At 36.0% G+C, this 21,815-nt stretch overlaps 1 protein-coding gene and 1 pseudogene across 1 annotated transcript in view; both read right to left on the reverse strand.

Moving 5' to 3' along the window:
• DPP10 (dipeptidyl peptidase like 10) overlaps positions 1–21,815 on the reverse strand; it is a 114,197-nt gene that overhangs the window by 23,508 nt on the left and 68,874 nt on the right. The window contains exons 11-12 of the mRNA XM_090266929.1: positions 14,725–14,823; positions 14,548–14,617 (exon numbers count right to left, since the gene is read on the reverse strand). Of these exons, the coding sequence (XP_090123055.1) occupies positions 14,548–14,617; positions 14,725–14,823 (169 nt within the window). The remainder of the gene's footprint in view (positions 1–14,547; positions 14,618–14,724; positions 14,824–21,815) is intronic.
• LOC150021901 (band 4.1-like protein 2 pseudogene) lies at positions 148–3,680 on the reverse strand (annotated as a pseudogene).

Raw genomic sequence — 21,815 nt, forward strand, 5'->3', positions numbered from 1 at the left:
CTGGAAAGTCAAAAAGGGGCCAATATAAAAAAAAATCCCCAATGAATTTCTCAAACATTAGAAAAATTTTGAGATGTAAGAAATGCTTTTAATTTGTACTAATGTTTTCTCATGCAGTACATTTACTGCCATCTGAAAACTGTAAATATTTACGGGAATTCAATGGGAATGCAATGAGAAGAATCTGGAAGGAGGAAAGCCACTGTCTAAAGTAGTCCCAGAGTTTCCTTTCCGCACAACAGCACCTGTTCAAGTGAACAGCACCTGACCAGCTGGGGCTGGCTTTGTTCACTATCATTGGATCAAAAATGAGTCATAAAAAGCAGGTAGTTGTACACAAAGTAAACAGGAAACAAAACTCCCTAATTTAAAAAAAGAAAAAGAAGGAGCCAAGCATATTTAGAAGTGGTTATAAAACAAAATAATATATTAAAATGCGAGGGAACAGTGTAGACCAGAGCTGTTAAGGTAGGGTTTGGTGTTGGCATTTTAATTCTTCAGGCTTCTGGCCATTGTTACCAGTCGTAGTATAAATTCGCTGGAGTAGTGGTATGGCATTGAGACTTGAAATGGTCAAAATTCTTCAGGTTTATAAAGTTGAATGTTGTTTAATAAATGACTTTCTTAACTTAGTCTTCCCCTTCCTCCAACTCAGTCTCTTTGTGCACCACCACCCTCGTGACCGACATGTCTGGGTGCTGCTTTCTGGCTTCCCTGATGGCCTGGGCCAGCACCTGATCATGATCAATATCTGCATCTCCTGTGATCACGATGCGTTTTTCAATTCTTGTTTCAGATATTCCACCTTTTATAGTCCTGGTGATGTGTGTGGTGGTGGTTTGTGCAGTCAGTAACGTGCCCGAGTCGCCGGCAGCCCTGCCATCAATCTGTGGAGACTCATATGTGGTTTTGGTCTCAGTTTGGACAATAGGGACTTCCTTGATGGAGATTTCTGTCCTTTGTGAGGCATCAGAAATTGTTACCATCTCTGTCTTTACCACAGGTGGCTCGGAACAACAAATAATTTGTGGGATAACATCAATGTCAACATGAGACACCTCTCCATTAACTTTATGTTGCTCGTCCTATGTGTCTTCGCCCACGTCTTGAGTAAGAGCGCCTCTGTCCACACTCTTCTGTGCAGGTATCTTTGGGGCAACTACATTTTCCTGGGCCACTGTTTCTACTGGGCTTACACTGGCCCCTGCTTGTTGGCCTGCGCTGGCTTTTGGCACTGGCTGCTCCCTCTCTACTACCTGGGCTGCTCGGCCAGGTTCTTCGTCCGCTTCGTCTTCGTCCTCCTCCTGTTCTTACTGGATGGTGCCCTCCGTGACTCGGTGGTGGGGCCGGTACTCTCCCACCTCTTCCTCCTCACTCTCACTGCTGCTGCTGCTCTCAGAAGACAGGGAGGGTGGAGTCTTTCTGTGTCAGAGGCTCCACCTGACGGCTTGCCCCAGGGCCACTCCCAGGTGATAGCTCTTCACCATTCATTTCTTCTGTGGTTACTCTTTTCGTCTTTCCCAACCTCTGCCTGCTTCTTCTCCGCCACTACATTCAGAGTCTCATGTGAACTCTTAACAGCATCGCTGGGTCCAGCGCAAGGCCCTTCTGACTCAGGAGCGTGTCCCTTGTCGGCCTCCTGGGCTTTTTCTCCAACTGTCCGTGTTGCCGCCCTCTGATGCTTCTCCTTCATGGATAAAATATCCTTAAAAAGATGGTCTTCTTTTCTCCCTTGTGTCTGTAGGGATAGAGGTGTGATACGGCGTTTTTCCCATTCATTAGGGCGCGGCTCTGGTGTGGATTCCATAAAATTGCGCTTGAATTCACTAATGCTAGCCTGATGTTTCAGTATGTCCTCCTGGGCCTTATCCAGGTCTTTTCCTTCAATGAGTTGCACATGCGGCGCTTTGGTGGGGCTTCTGACGTACCTCCTGCCATCCCCATCCTGTACCGTGGCAGTGCTGAGGACTCCTCGGCCATATGCTGAACCACCCCCGGCAGGGCCAGGAAAATCCTTCCTGAGACTTTGGTCCACATCACCAATTAGAGCTCCATCTAGAATCCTGGAGCCCCGCTTACTAGATGTGCGCTCAAAGTGCGGTGCTGGCCTATCAATAAGGGTGCTTGCCTGGCGGGTCTGGGCTTGGGTTTGGCCACTGTAGCGGAATTTGGACCCCCAGGTCAGGAACTTTGTCTTTGGTGGCTGCTCTGGAGACACAAGCCTGTAAAAAGTGTGATGCTCCATGCACACCTTCCATAGACGTTTTGCAGCCCGGTGGTTCGGCAGTTTGAATTCAATGGTGCTCTCAAACTGTTCCAGCTCTGCTGGCCTAAGTTTAATGTAGAAGTTGCTGCGCTTATAGGAAATCTTCAAGATTTTTGGCCAAGCAAAACGATTGATTCTCAGTCTGTCTTTATAAATGAGGAGACCATTAGCACACACGCCCAGCTTGATGTCCACGCCTTCTGAGTCCTTGGCATGATGTAGGTCAATGCCATACATGGAAAGCCTCTTTGCATTTTCTAAGAACTGAGAATCAGCTTGTGCTGGAGATAAGTCCCTGTGGGTTTTATGCAGCTCTACCACCTTCTCTTCCAGCTCTTTAGTCTGGGAGGGGGCAAACTGGAAGTCACTGAGTCATGACTGGCATGCTCTTCTGGGTCATCGTCTCCAAGTTCAGCCTGTAGTGTGTAAGATTCCCAGGAGGGCATGAGTCACAAAAGAACAGGGCAGGCGGCCAGAGGCAATGGCCTGCCGGAGCTGAAGGCACAGGAAGTATCTGGTGACATCTTCAGTCAGTTGAGAAGGATCAGGAGGATAAAACTTCACATTAAAAGCAAACAGCCAGGGAAGATTTCGCAGTTATCTTTATTTGTTTTGCAGGATCTAGCCAGTTTTTCTGCTCAGGGCTTTCCTGAAACATAAGTCCAAAGTAGTCCTTCTCCAAGAGGTTGAGATGTTCACACACTTTGTCAAGTAATACTTGTCCCTTAGCACATTTTCTCCAGGTCACAGCTGTACTCGGTGCCATCTAGGAGGGTCACTTTAGACTGGACAGTTTTGGTCTTCTTGGTGGCTTTTTGAGCAACCTTCTCTGCTCATTGGTCTGCACTTCCTTTGTCTCCCTTTTTACTGCTGCTTCTGATTTGTCTTCCTGTATTTCCTCTATCTTCTCCTCCTCTTTCTCATTCCTTACTTCTTCAATAGGCTGTGTCTCATGACTGCTCACTGAAGGTGTCTCTTCCTTGACATCAACTTGAGTGACCTGTTATTTTCTCTGAGCTATTTCTTCAGCATCACTCTTGGCCTGCCTTTCTTCTTCAGGAAGAGATTCCTCTTTATCTAAAATCTGTTCTTCCACAACAGCTTGGGTAGGTTCTTTCTTATCTCCTCCATCTTTGGCCGCTACTAAGGTATAGGAATTCTGTTTCTTAAGGCACGGGGGTATAAATCGAGAAATGCCCCTACTCTCAGATGGGTCCTTCTGCCTCTTCTGGCGGCGTGGACTACTTTGGCTCTTAGCTGAAGGAGATGATTTGGAATCTTTTTCTTCCTCTGGATCAGATGACTGATTCTGCTGATTTTCTGCTGCTTCTTTAGATTTCTCCTCGGTGGCAGCTGCTCCTAACTGGTCAGAGTTCTTCTTCACTTCAGACATGGAGCCTACTTCAGTAGTCATGGTCACAGCTTACACTCTCCCGGCTATGACGAGACTTGGCCCCGGCTCCCAGGAAGGGGGCAGAAGGATCCACTGTTGAGCAGAAAAGCAAGGATCCGGCCCGGAGCAACAGGACCTGGACTCCGGACACCACACCCCAGACGCTCTCTCACCACCGGGACCCGTCCGGCTTCTGCTGCAGCTTCCCCGCAGCTGCACCTGCCTCCTCCCTCTGCTAGGTTTCGAATTCAAGATACCATTTTAAAAAAGGCATATACTCAAACTTTTATGATCAATGAAAGTTGCTGATTATTTAAAACAAAAGTCTTCAGTTCTTTAATTGTACTTTCAACACCCAAGTAAAACAGTACAATTTCACTCCTTTGCTCTTTTCTCTAAATTGCCATTTTTAACTTCAACCTTATCTTCATGATATTTCAATGTTAGAGCACAAAATAATCTTAACATATTACCAGCCAATGATTTTGACACATTTCTCTGTCTAGTTGGATTTTCTGTCTTTTCATTTTTTTTGTTATATAATACAAGCATATATTTCAAGGTGAGTTAATATGAGAACATGAGTTATGATGCTAATATCACAATTAAAAGGAACAGCCCAGACACTTGGAAGCAACAGAGTGGAGATTATTAATGAAGTGTGGAACAAAAAAATATCAGATTATTTTTTACAAATAAAGACAAGAAAATACTCATTAGGTGAGGTAGAGATAGCAAGATGTTTGATAGCATGACTACAAGGCATGTACTAGAGACCAGATCACCCACCACACAATAAATCGATACCACAACTCATGTATATTGGCCAAGTAGACTTTGTGAGCTTCAATTCTCTGGTTCTTTTTAAATTTTTTTCTCTGAGTGTCTTCCTAATTTCTTTTTCTACATTGCTGTGCTTTACTCTCTCTCTGTTTCAGAAACCTCTGTGGACCCATAGAACAGAGGGTTGAAATTAGGAACATGCAATTTGGTTGAAAGTTGTGAAAGAAATAATTCTCTTTTTTAAGTATTGGAAAGATCACAGCAATATGAAATGTGTCTATTTCCTAACATAGGCAGTGCAATCAAATTAAGATGGTAAACTTTTCTTAGAAATTAAGATATTCAAGAGCACAGCCCTTGTCTATTTTCATACCTCAACATTGAACGTGTCTGTATGAGTGAAGAGTTCAGGAAGTAAGAATTTAATAAAATGTGTAAAAATAGATGAGTAAAATGCACAACATCTAATAGATCTTTAAAATTACATAACAAGCTCCTTATGGCACAAAAGAATATTATCTAAACTACAACTGAATTAAATAGATTTGTTCAGACTATATATCTGGTCAGGTTCACAACATGCTATTTGATTTCATAACAAAAGGGTTGAATTTAAGTTAGAAAAAATAGATTTTAGTCCTAACTTTCTTTACCAATATGCTGAGTTCCCCTGAGCAATTATATGTTCTTTTTATCTTCATTTATTAACTTCATTATTTAGAAAATGATATTTGGTAAATAATTAAGATTATGATCAATTCATTTTTAAAAGACTTTTTTTCTAACCAGTAAAATTTTGGTGAAAATAAATGGAAGAAAAACATTTTCCAATGAGAGCACATTACATGATTGATCTATTGCATGGCACTTTTTTATTCTTACATGGAAGACTTTTTAAACTGCTATACTATATATCGTAGGCATGCATAGGATGATGTGTAAACACATTTTGAAATATTAGTAAAAATTTCCTAGTTGAAAAAGAAAATTAAAGGTACTGGAAGACTTGTGTAACGAACACAGAGGAATGATTGCAAAGTTGGTGTTTCCCAGGAAAAAAAAGGAGTGTTTTTGTTTTGTTTTGTTTTGTTGTTTTTTTAATATCTAGAACATCTGGGTGAAGTTGGATTAAGACAAAGAGAAAAGTAGGAAAGAGATGAAGACTTTTGTATGTTGTGTTAGAGAATGTGAATTTCTAATCATTGGATAAAAAAAGAGAGGATTTTAGCCAGGAGAATCTCATCTTCAGATATGAATCTCACAAAGTTTACCCTAGCAGCAGAGTGGAAAAGCAACTGAAAATAGAGGATAGAACGACATACAAAAAAAAGGGGGGGGGTAGGGGGTAGTAGGTAGAGAGCAGTTTGGCAGATTAGAATTGAATCATCCAGATATGATATCAGTCTGGTATGGCGATTGAAGAAGAGTGTGGAATCTTGGAAACCCCATTCATTCAAAGACCAAGGAAAGACACTATGATCCCATAAGCAGAATGCTATTTACAATTTCAATGATACCTATATTGTTTGTTGAAAGGAAAGTGTATGTATGGAAGACAAATGGATGTTATCTTGACTGCTGGAGATGAGTAGCTATTAATTTCACTCAGTACAAATGTTAAAAACTATTATATAGAAAAAAGATGACAAACAGCTCTCTTTCATCAAGATGGCAAAGCTGTAGAATTTTGATATGCATGCCATTGATTAAGTGATGAAATATCTATAGAAAAATGAATAGTAAGCTCCTGTTAGAACTGCAATAGTAACTATGTTCATCTGGTTTCTGGACATCATCCATTTATTCACTCAACACATATCTGAGGAGTGAATTTTATCACAAAAGCCAGTTATTATAAAAATAAACAAGTAAATTGGGCATTGCTTAATATATGAAATACATGAATAAATATTTTAATATTTCTATTTTCTTAAGATATGAAATACTCCATAAGCCACTCTATTAATTAGTGTTCTAAAGAATCACATCTAACCTGTAGATTTTCCTTCAGAAACATGGTCCAAAATGTAGTGGGAGTCAGAAATTTTTTAAATAACATATAAAACATCCTCACAAATATTTGGGTAAAATGAAAAAGTGACAATATGACTAGTATGGTCTAAGATATACAGTAGGCCTTAAAACAGAAGGTTATATGAATGTAGTTGTATAAAAAGGCATGGATTTAGGATTGTAGTAGGCAACTGATGATTTGATGAGCAGCGTGAAAGATAAGACTTGTTGGATAACCAATAATTCTTTAGAATTTCAAGAGAAATGAGAGATAATTCTAAGAAGCACCAACAAACAATAGGAGTCACAAAAATGGGGAGACAGAGAAACAACCCCCCATCAAAGGGAAAGGTAGAATCCCCAGAAGCAGTGCTAAATGAAATAGAGGAGAGCAAACTATCTGATATGGAATTCAAAACATGGATTATGGAGAAGCTCAATGAGCCCAGCAGAAACTACAAAGAACTCCAGAAAAACTATAAGGACCTTACTGAGAATTACACCAGCATGAAAAGGGACATGGAAGCTATCAATAAGAGCCAGGAGGAAATGAAGAATATGATCTCTGAGTTGAAGAACACAGTAGAAGGAATAAAAACAGGCTAGAGGAAGCAGAAGATCAGATAAGCGAGCTGGAGGACAACTTAGACAAAAACTCCCAGACAGTGCAACAAAATGAAAAAAGACTGAACAAGACTGAAGGGGTACTAAGACAGCTGCAGGACAACATGAAACGTAATAACATTCGTATCATAGGAATTCCAGAAAGAGAAGAAGAAGAGCAAGGGATAGAAAACCTCTTTGAAAAACTAATGACAGAAAACTTCCCTAATATGAGGAGAGAAAGAGTCACACAAGTCCAGGAAGCACAGAGGGTCCCAATGAAGATAAACCCCAACAGGCCCACTTCAAGACACATCATAATTAAAATGGCAACATTCAAAGACAAAGAGAGAATCCTAAAAGCAGCAAGAGAGAAACAACTAATAACATAAAAGGGAGCTTCAATAAGGCTATCACCAGATTTCTCAGCAGAAACATTACAAGCCAGAAGGAAATGGCAAAATATATTCCAAGAAATGAAAAACAAAGGCCTACAACCAAGAATACTCTACCCAGCAAGGCTCTCATTCAAAATGGAAGGTGAAATAACGAGTTTCCAAGACAAAAGAAGGCTAAAAGAATACATCTCCACCAAACCAGCATTGCAAGAGATGCTAAAGGGTCTGCTTTAAGAAGATGAAGAAACAGAGAGAGAGAGAGGAACACCAGTACAAAGGGGGAAAATGACAATGAATAAGTGCTGAAAGAAAGAAGGAACTTCTACCATTTGCAACAACATGGTTGGAACTCGAGAGAATTATGCTTAGCGAAATAAGCCAGGCAATGAAAGAAAAATACCTTATGCTATTACCTATTACAGGAAACTAATGAACAACACAAAAAAATGAGCAAAATTGAACCAGAGGTATGTAAATAAGGAATAAACTAACAGTAACAAAGAGGGAGATGGGAGGGAGAGAAGGGGGTACAAAGGGGAAGGGTCTAGTCAAAGAACATGTATAAATGACCCATGGACATGGACAACTGGGTGGGGACTGAATGTGGGAGAAGGGAGGGCAGGGTGCATGGAAGCAAGAGGGGGAAAAATTGGGACAACTGTAATGGAAAAACAAACAAACAAAATTTTAGTGGGGGTAAAAATGAAAATATAAAGAATAGAAATGCAAGTTCAGTGAATATTAGAAGGACAAGGATTTTCCTTCACACTGTATATTTTTCTCCCTATCTGATCCCTCCAGAGTTTGGCATTCTAAAGAACTAAGTAATGACCTAAGTTTCTTTGCATAAAACTAATAAGACCAGTTGTTAATAGTTTTTTGTTCTTTTTTTTTTAAACTAAGACTTTGACTAGAATGTCATGCCTAAAGGAGACATGCTTGGGCTTTGGTTGTTACCAAAAAGCCCTGAGGAACTGGGATTGACTTTCAAAGGTAATAAAAGCCCACAAGATGAAAAGGCCTGGTACCTTGGATGGATGCGTGGTCCATGGCAATCTTTCCAGGGAAGAAATGAAGGTTGTTTTCCTGAAAGATGGCTAGAAGGGACATTAAGGCACAATGGAAATCCAGAAGTACTTGGAAAAGACAGGTGTTTACTGGCAAGGCTGAATGCCAGGTATGTGGTTCTGCTTCTGTGCCCTGAAGGACAGAGTGAAGGTCACGCTAAATGTTCCTTGCATACGTTCCAGCAAAGCGGAACTAAAGATCATAAGTGATCATTTTATGCTCTTGTTGTGTGTATGCAAATGAACAGGATAAATTAAAAATGGACTTAATGCAGTCCCTTAATGACAAGGAGGGTAATCTTAGGGAGAAAAATCACGATTCAAGGAGAATCACAATGCTCAGTGGTAGACTATAAAGTAGTGCAGCTAACCGTCTTTAAAGTTTCTTTTCATTTAAAATTTGTTTTCATTTGAAAGTTAAACTATGTCTATGGCATTATCAAAGATGTTTAATTTGCAGGCAAGAAGAATGTCAAATGCCTTGCAACTGGATGTCTTTCCGGTAAGACAGTCCTACAGATTTAGAGACTTGTATGTGGGTTATGTTACATAAATTAACATGTGTTTTCTGTTTTCAAAGGGCATAAGCCTACGATCTCATTACCTGAGTGATTGTCTGTACATATAGGCCTCACTTAATCCTGTCTGCATTGCTGCCTCCTGAGACTCAATGGTTTGGCTGAATAAGTGGCTGGGCTGGTGAAGAATGGGGTGGTCTGTGGGCTTCACTTTAAAACTGGTTTCTCTTTTCTGTCCTAAAGGCTTGGACAGAAAGAGCTCAGAGGCCTGAGAGGGGGGAAACCTAAAATATTTCCCTCAGCCCAAACTAAGTATAATGGACAAAAGAGTTTTGGACAGGTGAGATGTACCTGGCACACGTTCCTCCAAAGAAGCCCTTCTTTTCCCTAATGTGGGACATTGAAAAATTAATACCTGTCTTTTGTCATCTAATGGTTATGGATTCAATGATGTCCTTTAACCCTGTTGCCAAATCTGTTGCCTCCAGAATACAACAAGAGTGCCAGCCTGTTAAATCAAGCATGCCATTGTCTGGGGACAGCCAACCAACCTGGAGTCTACACGATTCTTCCCCATGTGAGAAGGCCACCCTCCCCTCCACACCCCCACTCTTATTAGGGATTTCTGGACCCAAGGGTAGGTAGGACGACGTCCATGCCCAGCTTGAAGCAGCTAGAGGAGCTCAAGACCTTTGCCCATTGTCCTTTATGAGATTATAAAGGGTCTTAAGTCTGAGAGGGAGGGATTGTTATTTTTTATTGTTAAAATAATTAATTATTTTTAAAAAAAGAAGAAAAAGAATATATGAAAGGGTGAGGCAGGAGAACTTGTATGTACTACTACCCATGGGCATGAACTTGGGGGGGTATTGTCAGGGGATGGGGGTACTGGGCGGAGGGCAGCAAAGGAGAAAAAATTGGAACTATTGTAACAATATAATAAATAAAATATACTTAAAAAAAAAGAGAAATGAATTTAAGGATAGGAACAATTTCAAAGGGCATGATAGAGTACACTGAATTCCATAAATTAATTGTTGAACAGTCACCACGTCCCTGACTTAGACCTTTACCAAGTGTGGCATAAATAAGTTAAATATAAAAGAGTATAAAATGCAAAAAGATTATTCCTTGGCACTGATTGAAACTTCCCAGTGCAACAGTGCTTCTCTTCATGGATACAGCAAATAAAGAAACGATCATTATCTTTAATGACAGTACATATGCCTGAATTGCTTCCTACCAGGGTCTAGACATTTAGATTTATAGTTATGTATTTATCATATGAGCTTCTGTAACCATATCATATGTCACATAATCTTCAGTCTTGCACTATTAACAAAATTATACATTAGTCGATAGGTTATCATAAGGTTCCTCTATGTGAGCTTAGTCTTTGGGAAGGTATATACTTAACTAATCTAAAAGCTATTATAGATTTCAAAATTCTTGTCACTTTTTGTCTCTCTACCCTTAATACAGTTTTTTATACATAAAGGCAACATGTAAATGTGCATTGCATTAAATTACATCTACATGAGTAGAAAATAAGAATAACATAAAAATAACAGTTCAAGGTGATAAATGCTGAAATGAATATAGGTGTATACATATGTATATATGCATATGTATCAAAATTAAAATGGACTACTGGGTCCTTGAGGACTCCCTATAATATTAAACAGAAAGACCAGAGAAAGGCAATTAGTCATTTGGAAAGGAAAAAGAAGTAGGAAAGGAAAAGAGAAAGGGGGTCATGACCTCATAGAGACTACTGCAAATCAAGGCCACTGAGATACATTTGTAATGGCAGTGCTCCTTGGATTGTCTATTATAGTAAAAATCCCATTGCCAGTGATTCACTAGCCCTTTCAATATCATGAAATTAGGTTTGGGTTTCAGATAAAATGGACACAGAAGGTATTCAGAGGACTACTTCTTCTGAAGTTCAGTAATGAATATTTAGCAGAAAGGAGTTTGCTAATTGCCAGTGGTCACTTTTTTCAAGGCCAATCTTCCTTCTAGCTACTCAGGTAATTGCTGCAGCCTGTCCTACTCCTGTATTTATCTTAGTATTTCCTGGTTATAAACCCACCTGTGTATGTGACACCAGAGGCTCATTCTGTTGGAAACTAGAAAAACTGCACAGAATAGCAATAAAGAGAGACACCAAAATCACAAAATTATATCTTAGCCTCACATAAGTAGTAGTCACTTTATATATTATTCCTCACTAATTGCCTGCTTAGGGGAAAAAAAATCAATTATCATTATCTTCTTTTGTAGAGTGGGAAATCTACTTGTCACTGCAAATAGGATTTAACCTTAAGAGAAAAATGCCTTTAAATTACAAGCAATCTAAAAAAAAAAAAAAAAGTTACAGAACACATCATGTGGGAGACATGCAGGCATAGACTTTGACCGTTGTGTGGAGTCCAGCCCCTCCCTGGTCCTTAACTGGCAGGTTTTGTCTTTCATGCTTGCTCTGACTCCCACCCTCCAGGGGATTTTAAAGATAGAATAGAAATACAAAGTGGCTTTTAAGGAAAAGGGAACCTGTTCTGTTTTTCTCTAAATAGCCTCAAATCCTTGTCAGTAAAATGTGAAGAACAGAACGATTAAGTAAGAGGAAACGTTTTTGACCTTGTGTTAAATACCTGGATGTTTCAACCCTGTATTGGTCTGCATTTCCCTTTTACTCCCTACCATTTGGAGAAGGGCTGCATGTTTTCCTTATGCAATTCCGGTGTGGAAAGTAGATAAAAAACCGTGGCTAATAAAGAAACGGGGGCGATTTTCCTCAGAGAAAATCTTCTCCCTTCCTTCCTCAGATGGAGAGTGTCTGAGTAGTTTCTTCATCTACTCCGAGGGACTGAGAGTCTCTCTCAGCGTCACACTTAAGCCATTCTGACACATAAAGATTTCCAAGCATAAATATTTTAGAAATACTCATGCAATTTAAGACAACAGATCATTTCTTAAATTAAAAATTTGTGAAGTCTGTAGTTTAGTTTTGTAAGACATATTCTGCTAAACTTCTGAGAATTTACATCTGAAAACCAAGGAGATTAAATAAAGTACATTAATATTTACTATAATTAGTATATAGAAACTAACGAATTATTATAATACTCACTTTCATTTTTCCTTTCAACAACAAAAAAGTAACAGAGTAAATTCTACAGGCCTGGCAAAATTATTTTATATATTTTAGTAATGAATGTCTATTAATAGCTTTATGGATGCAAATTTAATATTATATATAAATATTAAAAATACTACTACTAATAATAATGATGATTATGGTTACAATGTATTCATACTAACTAAAAGTGCTTATGCTCTATCAAACACTATGGTGACAAGCTTATATAAATTATGCCATGTCATTATCTCCCATTGATTTATAAGGGAATGGAATATATTGATAAATCTTTGAGCTATGATTTGAATGCAGGCCTATCTGACTCGTTAGCCAGTACCTTTACTCTACCATCCTGGCTCTAAAAGAGACCTGAATACCTAACAAGAGAAACTGAGTACTGTGATAATTTTTACCCTTCTCTTATAAACTAAAATTCACACATATCAAAGCACACATCTGATGCTGGGACAAGCCAGTTGGCTTCTCTGAGTCTAGGCTGCAGAGAATCTGGAATTCTTGTTTCCTTTTTCTCCCAACTTTGGTGCTGCTCTGGAGCCCTCAGATGTGCAAGGGCAAGGATGCCTAGTAGGGTCCCTTTCCTTGAGAAACCATATTTTTCAGTAAATATAAAGAACAATCCATTTTTCCAAGGTGGACATGACTGAAACAGATGAGAATGAATTTTTTTTTCTTTTTGTGTCTCATTTTTAGGCCTTAAATATTTTCCTCAATATATTACACATATAGTTCAACAGAAATTAAAGATGACTAGGTGAAAGAGAGAGACAAAAGAAGAAGTTAGGATGAAAAAGAACACATAAGAACTTCCCAGAGAGACACCAAGAACTTTGTGGACCTTCTAGATATTGGGGACAAAGGAGAAAGTTGTGAGAAACAAAGTGAGGCTAAAGCATTATCGGTAGGAATAAACTCTGGGCTAAGGGAAAATATTACGTTATTTGGCTTATTAAAATGAAGTGGTAAATTGCTTCTACTTATTAAAATACCTAAATAAAATCAATACAATCTATATGAAAGAATGAATTATAATCACATTAATTATAATAATCATGTGTGCTAGGTACCTCATCTGATGTATTTCATTTCATCTAAAAGTCACCTTAAACCCCTGGCACTTCCAATCCTGAGCTGCAATGTTAGTCTACATTTGGAGAAACTGAGCCTTACAAGAGGTTTAATAACTTGCTCAAGGACATACAGCGTATAAGTGACCAAACTGGAATTTCAACCTAGGCAGTTTGATTCCATACACTGAATACTGTCTTTTATATATAGTAGTCATAACAATGTTAATTTCATTTCTGCCATTCCTACTGAGGCCTGATATAATTCTAGACTGTCATAGCAATATGGTGGCTGGGTTCTTAATATGGAAAATAACTTATAACAGGAAGACAACACCACATCGATATCAAGTTAGTTAGCCGTTATCTCTTAGTGGTTTCTGTGGCCAGTACCATAGCATCAAAATGTAGTCTCACAGAAAGTATGGATTAATTTAATTCTCAGGTCAACTTCATGTTGAAAATACCCAAGTGTCAAGTTTTCTGAGCATGGGAGCTGCTTTCTGCTGGCCAAGAATCCAGGAAGAAAAATTGATAGGAGTGATATAAATGTAGCCAAGTGTTTCAGCAATGGAAATAAATGCTTCCTTAATATCACCCAAACCACTGATAAAGAACATAGAGCTTGTATGTTGCATCATGTATGTAACTTAAGGAAGTTATGCTAAGTGAAATAACCCAGTCACAGAAGGGCAAAAACAGGATGATTCCATTTACACGGGGTACCTAGAGTAGTAAAATAGAGAAGCAGAGAGTAGAATGGTGCGTTTCAGTGGCTGGGGGGGGGGGGGAAGTTCCTACTTAGTTGGTAGAATGTGTCAGTCATGCAAACCAAAACACTGTGCCTACATTTAATATACTGTAGAGTAAACACAACAATTTAACAGGTAGATCTCATGTTAAGGGGTCTTAACACAATAAAAAATTGCTTTTACGAAACTAGCATAACTTTGATATGACAAATACATTCCCAAGAAAGAAAATTACAAACCAATAAATACATTTAAAAAAAGAGCATAGGGCATAACAGACATAAACCAAATTATATATTTCACAATATCTAGTAATAACATTGAATTCAATTTGGGATATAAGAAGTACAAAAAATTACATATCCTTCCATATTATTCATGGCTGTGCCTTTGAGGGACTCATACAAACTGACAGCTGTCTGAGCTAACTACACTTCCTCTGTTGTTGCTGTCATGTGAGACATAATAAAAATGATAAAATCTTTAGATTCCTTTTTTCCCTAAAAAACAAATAAAATACTTACATTATTAACAGTAGAGCATACTTGTTTCGGTCCGTAAAGTCTTTGGGAAGAGACAACTGTAAAGGAAGTTCTTTTAAAGAAAGAGCAAAATATTAAAGATGTAGAGTCATTTACATGTAAAACTATAAGATGTAGAGAAAGTTGTTCTTAGATAACATAGCATGCACAAAACTTTACCATAGTCATCAATATGAAGCATTTTAATTTCTGACTTTACTATCTTCTTCTTCAGGATAGCTTCCTTCAGCATAGAATTGCTTTCCAATATAAAATATTCTACAAATCAAAAAATGTAGTGTAAATTACTGCTATGTGTTGATCAAGAATCAGTGCAAAACAACAAATAATTATGCAGCTGTTACATTTGGCAGGCACTGTGCTAAAAGCAATGATTAAATGCTCATAATTTCTCTCCTGGATAACTACAACAGTTTTCAAACTGAATTCCAGTGGCAATTTCTCCAGTTGCCCCTATACTTAGAATTAGCATTTACATTTTCAAATGCAAGTCTGATCATGTTACTACTCTGCTTATAAATATTTAAAAGGATACAAAATTATCAAGCATGCAATGAGATGAAATTTTCAAAGCCAGGATTCCAATACAAAATTAGCAAGCATGCAAAAAAATCAGAAAAATGCCACACATAATCAGTTCAAAACTTAATCAATAAAAATAACTCAGAAATGATACAAATGATAAAATATAGGTAAGTATATTAAAACAGATTTTTAAATTATATTTCATGTGTTCAATAAGGTAGAAAAAGCATAAGGATGTTAAAGAGAAATATGAAAGAAATTTAAAAAGGACATAAGTTAAGTTTCTAAAAGTAAAAACTGCAAAATCTGTGGTACCTGAAAACTATGAGATCTAAAATGAAAAAATACTAGCTGGGATTAACAGTATATTAGATACCACAGAAAATATTTAATGTATCTGACACCATGAGAGGAAGAACTGACAAAATGAAGGGTGCATCAATAACTTGATGGATTTTTTTTGAAGATTAACAATTTTTAAATATTTTATTTATTTATTTTTAAAGAGGGGGGGAAGGAGGGAGAGAGAGAGGAAGAGAAACATCAATGTGTGGTTGCTTCTCATGCACTCCCAACTGGGGATCTGGCTTGCAACCCAGGAATGTGGCTTGCTGGAAATTGAACCAGTGACCATTTGGCTCGCAGGCTGGCACTCAATCCACAGAACCACACCACCCAGGGCTACTTGCTGGATTTTTAAGTGATATATTAGATCTATAGATTTATCAGGGAAATTGTACATATTAAAAATAGTAAGCTTTCTAGCCCATAAAAATGTATGTGTGTATATATACACATTTGGGTCTTTATTTTCTTTCAGAAGTGGTTGATTTTATTTTAGGGGACTTGCATTTTTTTTGTTAAATTAATTATTGAGTATTTTATGATTTCTGATGTTGTTTTAAATAATATTTTGAGCTTTTCTTAATTTTGCATTGCATAGTAGTTTATAAAATAGTTGCTTTTGTATATTGATTTATACCTGTAGATAAAATAAATTCACATATTATTTCTAATAGTTTTGTGAATGGGTGTGGATTTCATATTTTTTATTTGTTTTCATTTTATTTACAACCATGTCTTCTGCAAATAAAGGCAGTTTTTCTGCTTATATATTTTTTCTTTCTTCATTTCACTGGCTAAGTCCTCAACATAATGTTGAATACAGGGGACAAGAGCAAATATTCTTTACTTTTTCCCAATCATAGAGTAAAAGCATGCAGTCTTTCAACATTAAGTGTAATGTTAGCTACAGTGTTTTTGTAGGTACCATTATCAATTTAAGTAATTTCCCGCCTTTTCCAAGTTATTAATATTTCTTATTATTATTCAAATTAATCAAATGCTTTTCTCTGAATTATTTGGGCTTACAATATACTGTACTGAATTACATCAATTGATTGTTGAATGTTATAGAGATCATGGATTCTTCAGGTAAACCTCACATAATCATAATATGTTATCCTTTTATAAAATGCTGGATTTTACTTGCTAGTATTTAGTTAAGATTTGTATCTGTATTCATAAAAAATTATATTTTTTCCTTGTAATATGTTGGATTTGTATTCTGGTTAATGCTGGCATTATATTTTTTAAAAGCTTACGTAAGCTTAGTATTCATATATTAAATATTGCACAGAATATACCAGTGAAGCTAACTAAAGTGGGAGTTTTCTTTATGAAAAGAATGTTAACTTAATAAAAATGCTGAGAAGATAATAAGATATTAAATACCATATTTCTTCCTGTTTGAATGTTTAACACTATGCATTTTAAAAAATTTATCTGTTTCATAGAAGATGTCAAATTTACTGTGATAAAACTACTTATAATGTTCCATTACTATTATTCTAATGTCTGTAGAATCTGTTGTTAACATCACCTATTTCATTAATAAAAATGGTAATGACAGTGTACTTTTTATGTTATGAATATATCTAGAATTTTATTGATCCTTTAAAAGAAAAACCTTTTGGTTTTTTATATTTTTCTCTACTGTTTATGTATTTTCCATATAATTTATTTTCACTCTTGTCTGTATTATTTTTATCCTTCAACTTATTTTGTATTAATATGTGCTTCTTTTCTAGTTTCTTAAGATGGAAACTCAGATGATTGATTTTAAAGTTTTCATTTTTCAAGTAACAATTTAGAGCCATACATTTATTTCTAATCACAATGTTTGGTATTCCCAAATTTGGGTTAGTTTTGTTTTCATTTTAATGTGACTCAAAATATTTTTAAGTTAGTTTCTCGGTCTGTCTCTGATCATGCCATTAGTGTCCTGGGACCGGTTTATTTCCTGAGCATATTGTCCTTAAAGTACACATATGTTATTGCATATTAGCCCTAGCCATGATCTTTATTAGCTATCTCGAGTGCAAGTCTCATGGCCAAACATTCTCAGCCTCTTGATTTTTTATTTCAGTTTCACTTCTGTTATTCTAGTTTTTTTTTTTTTTCATCAATGTTTTTCTACTGGAATTTATCCTGTTTGAGGTTTGTTGAGCAATTTGATCTTTTCACAAGGGATTAAGTGAAGAAAAAAATCATAGACACAGACAACAGCATGGTGATGAAAAGAAGGAAAGAGGGTAGGGAGGTAGGAGAGGGTAAGAAGGAAGGTAAATGGTGACAGAAGGAGACTTGGGGTGGTGAACACACAATATACAGATGATGAATTGTAGAATTGTATACATGAAACCTATATAATTTTATTAACCAATGTCACCCCAATAAATTCAATTAAAATATAGATTTGGCCACTATTTCATCAAATATTTTTCCACGCCTGCAATCAAAAATATAAATTAAGCTGGGCTCTGTTCATTTCTTTCATTCTTTTTTTTTTCCTCTGTGACTGCAAGATTTTGTTTTTTGTTTTTGTTTTTGATAATGTTTCAAATTCACTGATTTTCTGCAAGGTTTAACCTGATTTTAGTACTTAGAAGTAAAGTTTTTCAGATATTTTAAGTTTATAATGTTCCCTTAAATAATAGTTTTTTGTCTTACTAGCTTAATTTTTTTTGATCTTTTAAACATCTTTATAATAGCAGCTTTTTTATGTTTGTCACTGGGTTCCATCATCTCTGTCATTTCTGAGTCTGTCTCCATTCACTGGTATTTTTTTTCCTAGTAATGAGTCATACTTTCTGGTATTTTCACATAGCCAGTAATATTTTATTAGATTATGATCATTGTAATATTAGCGTTGTTGAGTTTTGAATTTTGTTCTGTTATTTTAAAAAATATTGAACTTCTTTCTGGCAGATCTTTTAAGCTATTTGCAGGTCAGCTTAATCATTTCAAAGCTTTTTAAAATATCTTATTTAGTGTAGACTTAAGTGACCTTTGCTGAATGGATAGTTCATTCCTGCTGCAGAAGCCTGTCTCTTTGGGATCTCTCCTAAACGTTATAGTATCCTGCACTGTGTGAGCTCTAAATTTCCTAGGCTCAAAGAGTGTCTTCCTGTAACATTTACATTGTATGTTTTCAGGTATTTTCTACAACAGACTCAAGATGATCTCTTGTAGCCCGATGCAGATTTCTGGGGTTCTTTCTCCCTGTCTCTTCTTCCTCTCCAGTGTCTTTTCACCTTCCCAATACTTTAAAAGCTTCACTCTTTTTGAAGTCCAATTTCTGTCCCTATTCTGACCTTACAATACCATAATTCAGTTACTTCTTGTTATCCCAAGAGGATTGCTTTCAGAACCCCCGAAGAATTTACTATCTGAGGATGTTCAAATCCTTTATATAAAATGGCACAGTATTTGATTATAACCTACATGCACCTTCCTGTATACTTTAAATAACCTCTAGATTACTTATAATACCTGATAGACTGTCAGTGTTATGTAAATCATTGTTATACTGTATTATTTAGGGAATAATGACTAAGAAAAAAAAGTCTGTATGTATTCAGTACAGGTGCAACCATCTATAGGCCTAACTACTTATTACACATCAGCAACAATGTAATATTTTTCTTTAAATGTTTTCTATCCATATTTGATTGAACAGTTTCAGAACCTGCAGATACAGAAGGCCAACTTGTACTGTTCTTGGATTGCTCCTCATTTCACTAGAATTCAGAAAATTGCCCAGTCAGAAAGCCAGGGCAATTACAATTAAATCTCACTTGTTTTCCTTCTTTCAGAGATGTGTGGCCTGTGCTGTTGTCCCACACTTGAAAATTGTTGCTTTGTATGTTATATCCAGTTTTCTTTTTCTTTTTTTCCTTTCTTTCTCCTTCTTTCAACCTTTCTTTCTTTCTTCCTTTTTTTTGTTTCTTTTTGGCAAGAGGCCATGTCTCTATCCGGTTACTACATGCACAGATTAAGGATTTTAAAAAATTGTCAGTGTTTTATCATTGATAATTTATTGTTAAATTCTAATTCCTTACAATGAAACATGTATGAAAGCTAAGACTATTTAAGTAACAGTATATTTTCAAGGAAGCTATCTCAAAAATTCAATTATAAAAGTTAAAATGTAAATACTTTGTGTACATTCATCATGGATTCAGCATTTAAAGTCTAAAAACTGTCATAAAAAGCTCTTAATGTACTTACTTGTAGGAAAAAACATTAATTTTTATATTTAGAAGGAGCCAATATTACTTGATATTTGCTAACTACAAAGGGGGCAATTTTTGAAAGATCAAGCCTGTTAAATTTTTAACAGTAAGTACAGACCATTTTGTTAAATTTTTCTGAATAAAATAAAAGATGATTTATTATAGTAAGGTAGCTAATTGATTAAATGAAAGAATAAATAGATACAGCTAGAGGGACACATATGAAGGTACTATACTAATAATTGCTCAGGGTTTCTCTTTGCTATAAAAAATATGAGTGGCAAAAAATAAACCTAATACATGAGCATAGGGGCAGTTGAGAAATTTTTACTTCTAAATCAAAGGCTACTCATTTATTCATGAAATAAAATCAGTCTATGGTCACAGGAAAATAAATTCTGTTTAAGGAAAAAGAAATACAGAAAACATAAAAGCCATTTTAAAGCTATTAAGAGCAGATAGTGTTTTATCATGATAAATTCAAAAGTTAGTTTAATATACATTTTTTGTAAAACGTGGAGAGAATGATGTGTTAAAACATAATTTTATGTGTAGGACAGAGGCGAAAAGAGAAGCAAATAAGAGAAAATTGTGAAGGGGAAAGAAAAGAACGATAAGAAAGTAAAAGTATGAACTGGGATGAGAGGAAAGAGATGGAATAGGGAAAGAGGAAAAAGAAAGGAGACTAAAAATTAGCATAAAGGAAAAAAGAATCATATATGCAAAATAAAGAATATAAAAATATAAAAGGAGGAGAGGGAACAATAGTAATGTGAGACAAAGGACTTTTGAAATATTAAAGTAAAATTTTACATATTTATACCTTGTCTCAAGCCACTGAGCATTTTATTGAAGGGTTTCTTTTTCATTGTAAAAGTAATATACGTCCATTGTAGAGCATTAGAACACTCCAGAAGAAAAAAGAAAAAAATCACCTGGAAGGCTGCCAGGTAGATGAAAGAACTGTATTTATTATTTGCAAGTATTTTCTTCCTGACTTTTGCTATTCACTTTCAAAAAGTTTTTTCAAGTGGCATAAACATTTGAATTTCTTAACCACTTAGAAATATAGCTTAAACATTTTTGAAGAAATGACTTCAGTAAATATATTTTTATTTTTTATTAAGTTTTAATTTTTCAATTTCCAGTTGACATTCAATATTATATTATTTCAGGTATACAGCATAGTGGTCAGACACATATAATTTAATAAGTGATCTCCCCAATAATTCTAGTGCCCACTAGCACCATACATGGTTATTACAATGTTATTGACTATATTCCCTGTGCTATATATCCCTGTGACTATTTTGTAGCTATCAATTTGTACTTCATCTCTTCATCTTCTTCATCCATCCCCCCAATGCTATTACCAACATACTTTTTATCTTTAATCCTAGTGGGAAACTAATGGCAAGCTTATTAGAATAATTAGATGAATTTTAAATAAAGGGCTATTTACAACTATATGGATAACAGGTAGGGGATTACAAAAAATAATGTAATAACCCAGGGCTTGTATGGCAGTAACTAGGCCTGCAGGCCGAAAGGAGAGAGCAGTTACTTGGAGATGTTTGTGTGTAAGTTCAACAGTGACCTCAAGCCAGGACGTGTAGAAACCTGGGTGACTTCTCAGGGATACGGCTGGGGGTATACCTACTCCAAAATGACTTTCTCTTTTCTTCAGCTACCTACATGATTTACTTAAGATGAATCCAAGTGACAGCCAAATGTCAACAGATTCTAAGTCATCCATACACACTACTTCTGGGGCAGACACCAGGGCAGAGAAAAGCAGAGTTAAGTGTGGTTCTGGAAGGACAAATGGAAGAACAATAATTTATATTCCATTAAAGTTTGTTTATGAATTATCCTTTTTAAAATTTATGTTATGCTTTTCACTATCATCAATAGCCTTATTATAGCTTTCTCTAGAATTATTTCCTCGGTATAAACTATAAAGAGGAAAAACACTAAATAAACAGATATATAAGATTTAAGGCTTATGACTTATTCAAATATTTGCTATAATTTATATTTTTATCATGAAGTTAAGAGATTCTCATTATATCCTCATTAGCAATGCAAATTGTTGATGTAATGAATTTGTTAGAAAAAATTACATGGTAGTATTTTACTTTGCATTTC

This window comes from Furipterus horrens, unplaced genomic scaffold (genome assembly GCF_987537825.1).
Source record: "Furipterus horrens unplaced genomic scaffold, mFurHor1.1.pri manual_scaffold_1, whole genome shotgun sequence".
NCBI lineage: Eukaryota > Metazoa > Chordata > Mammalia > Chiroptera > Furipteridae > Furipterus > Furipterus horrens.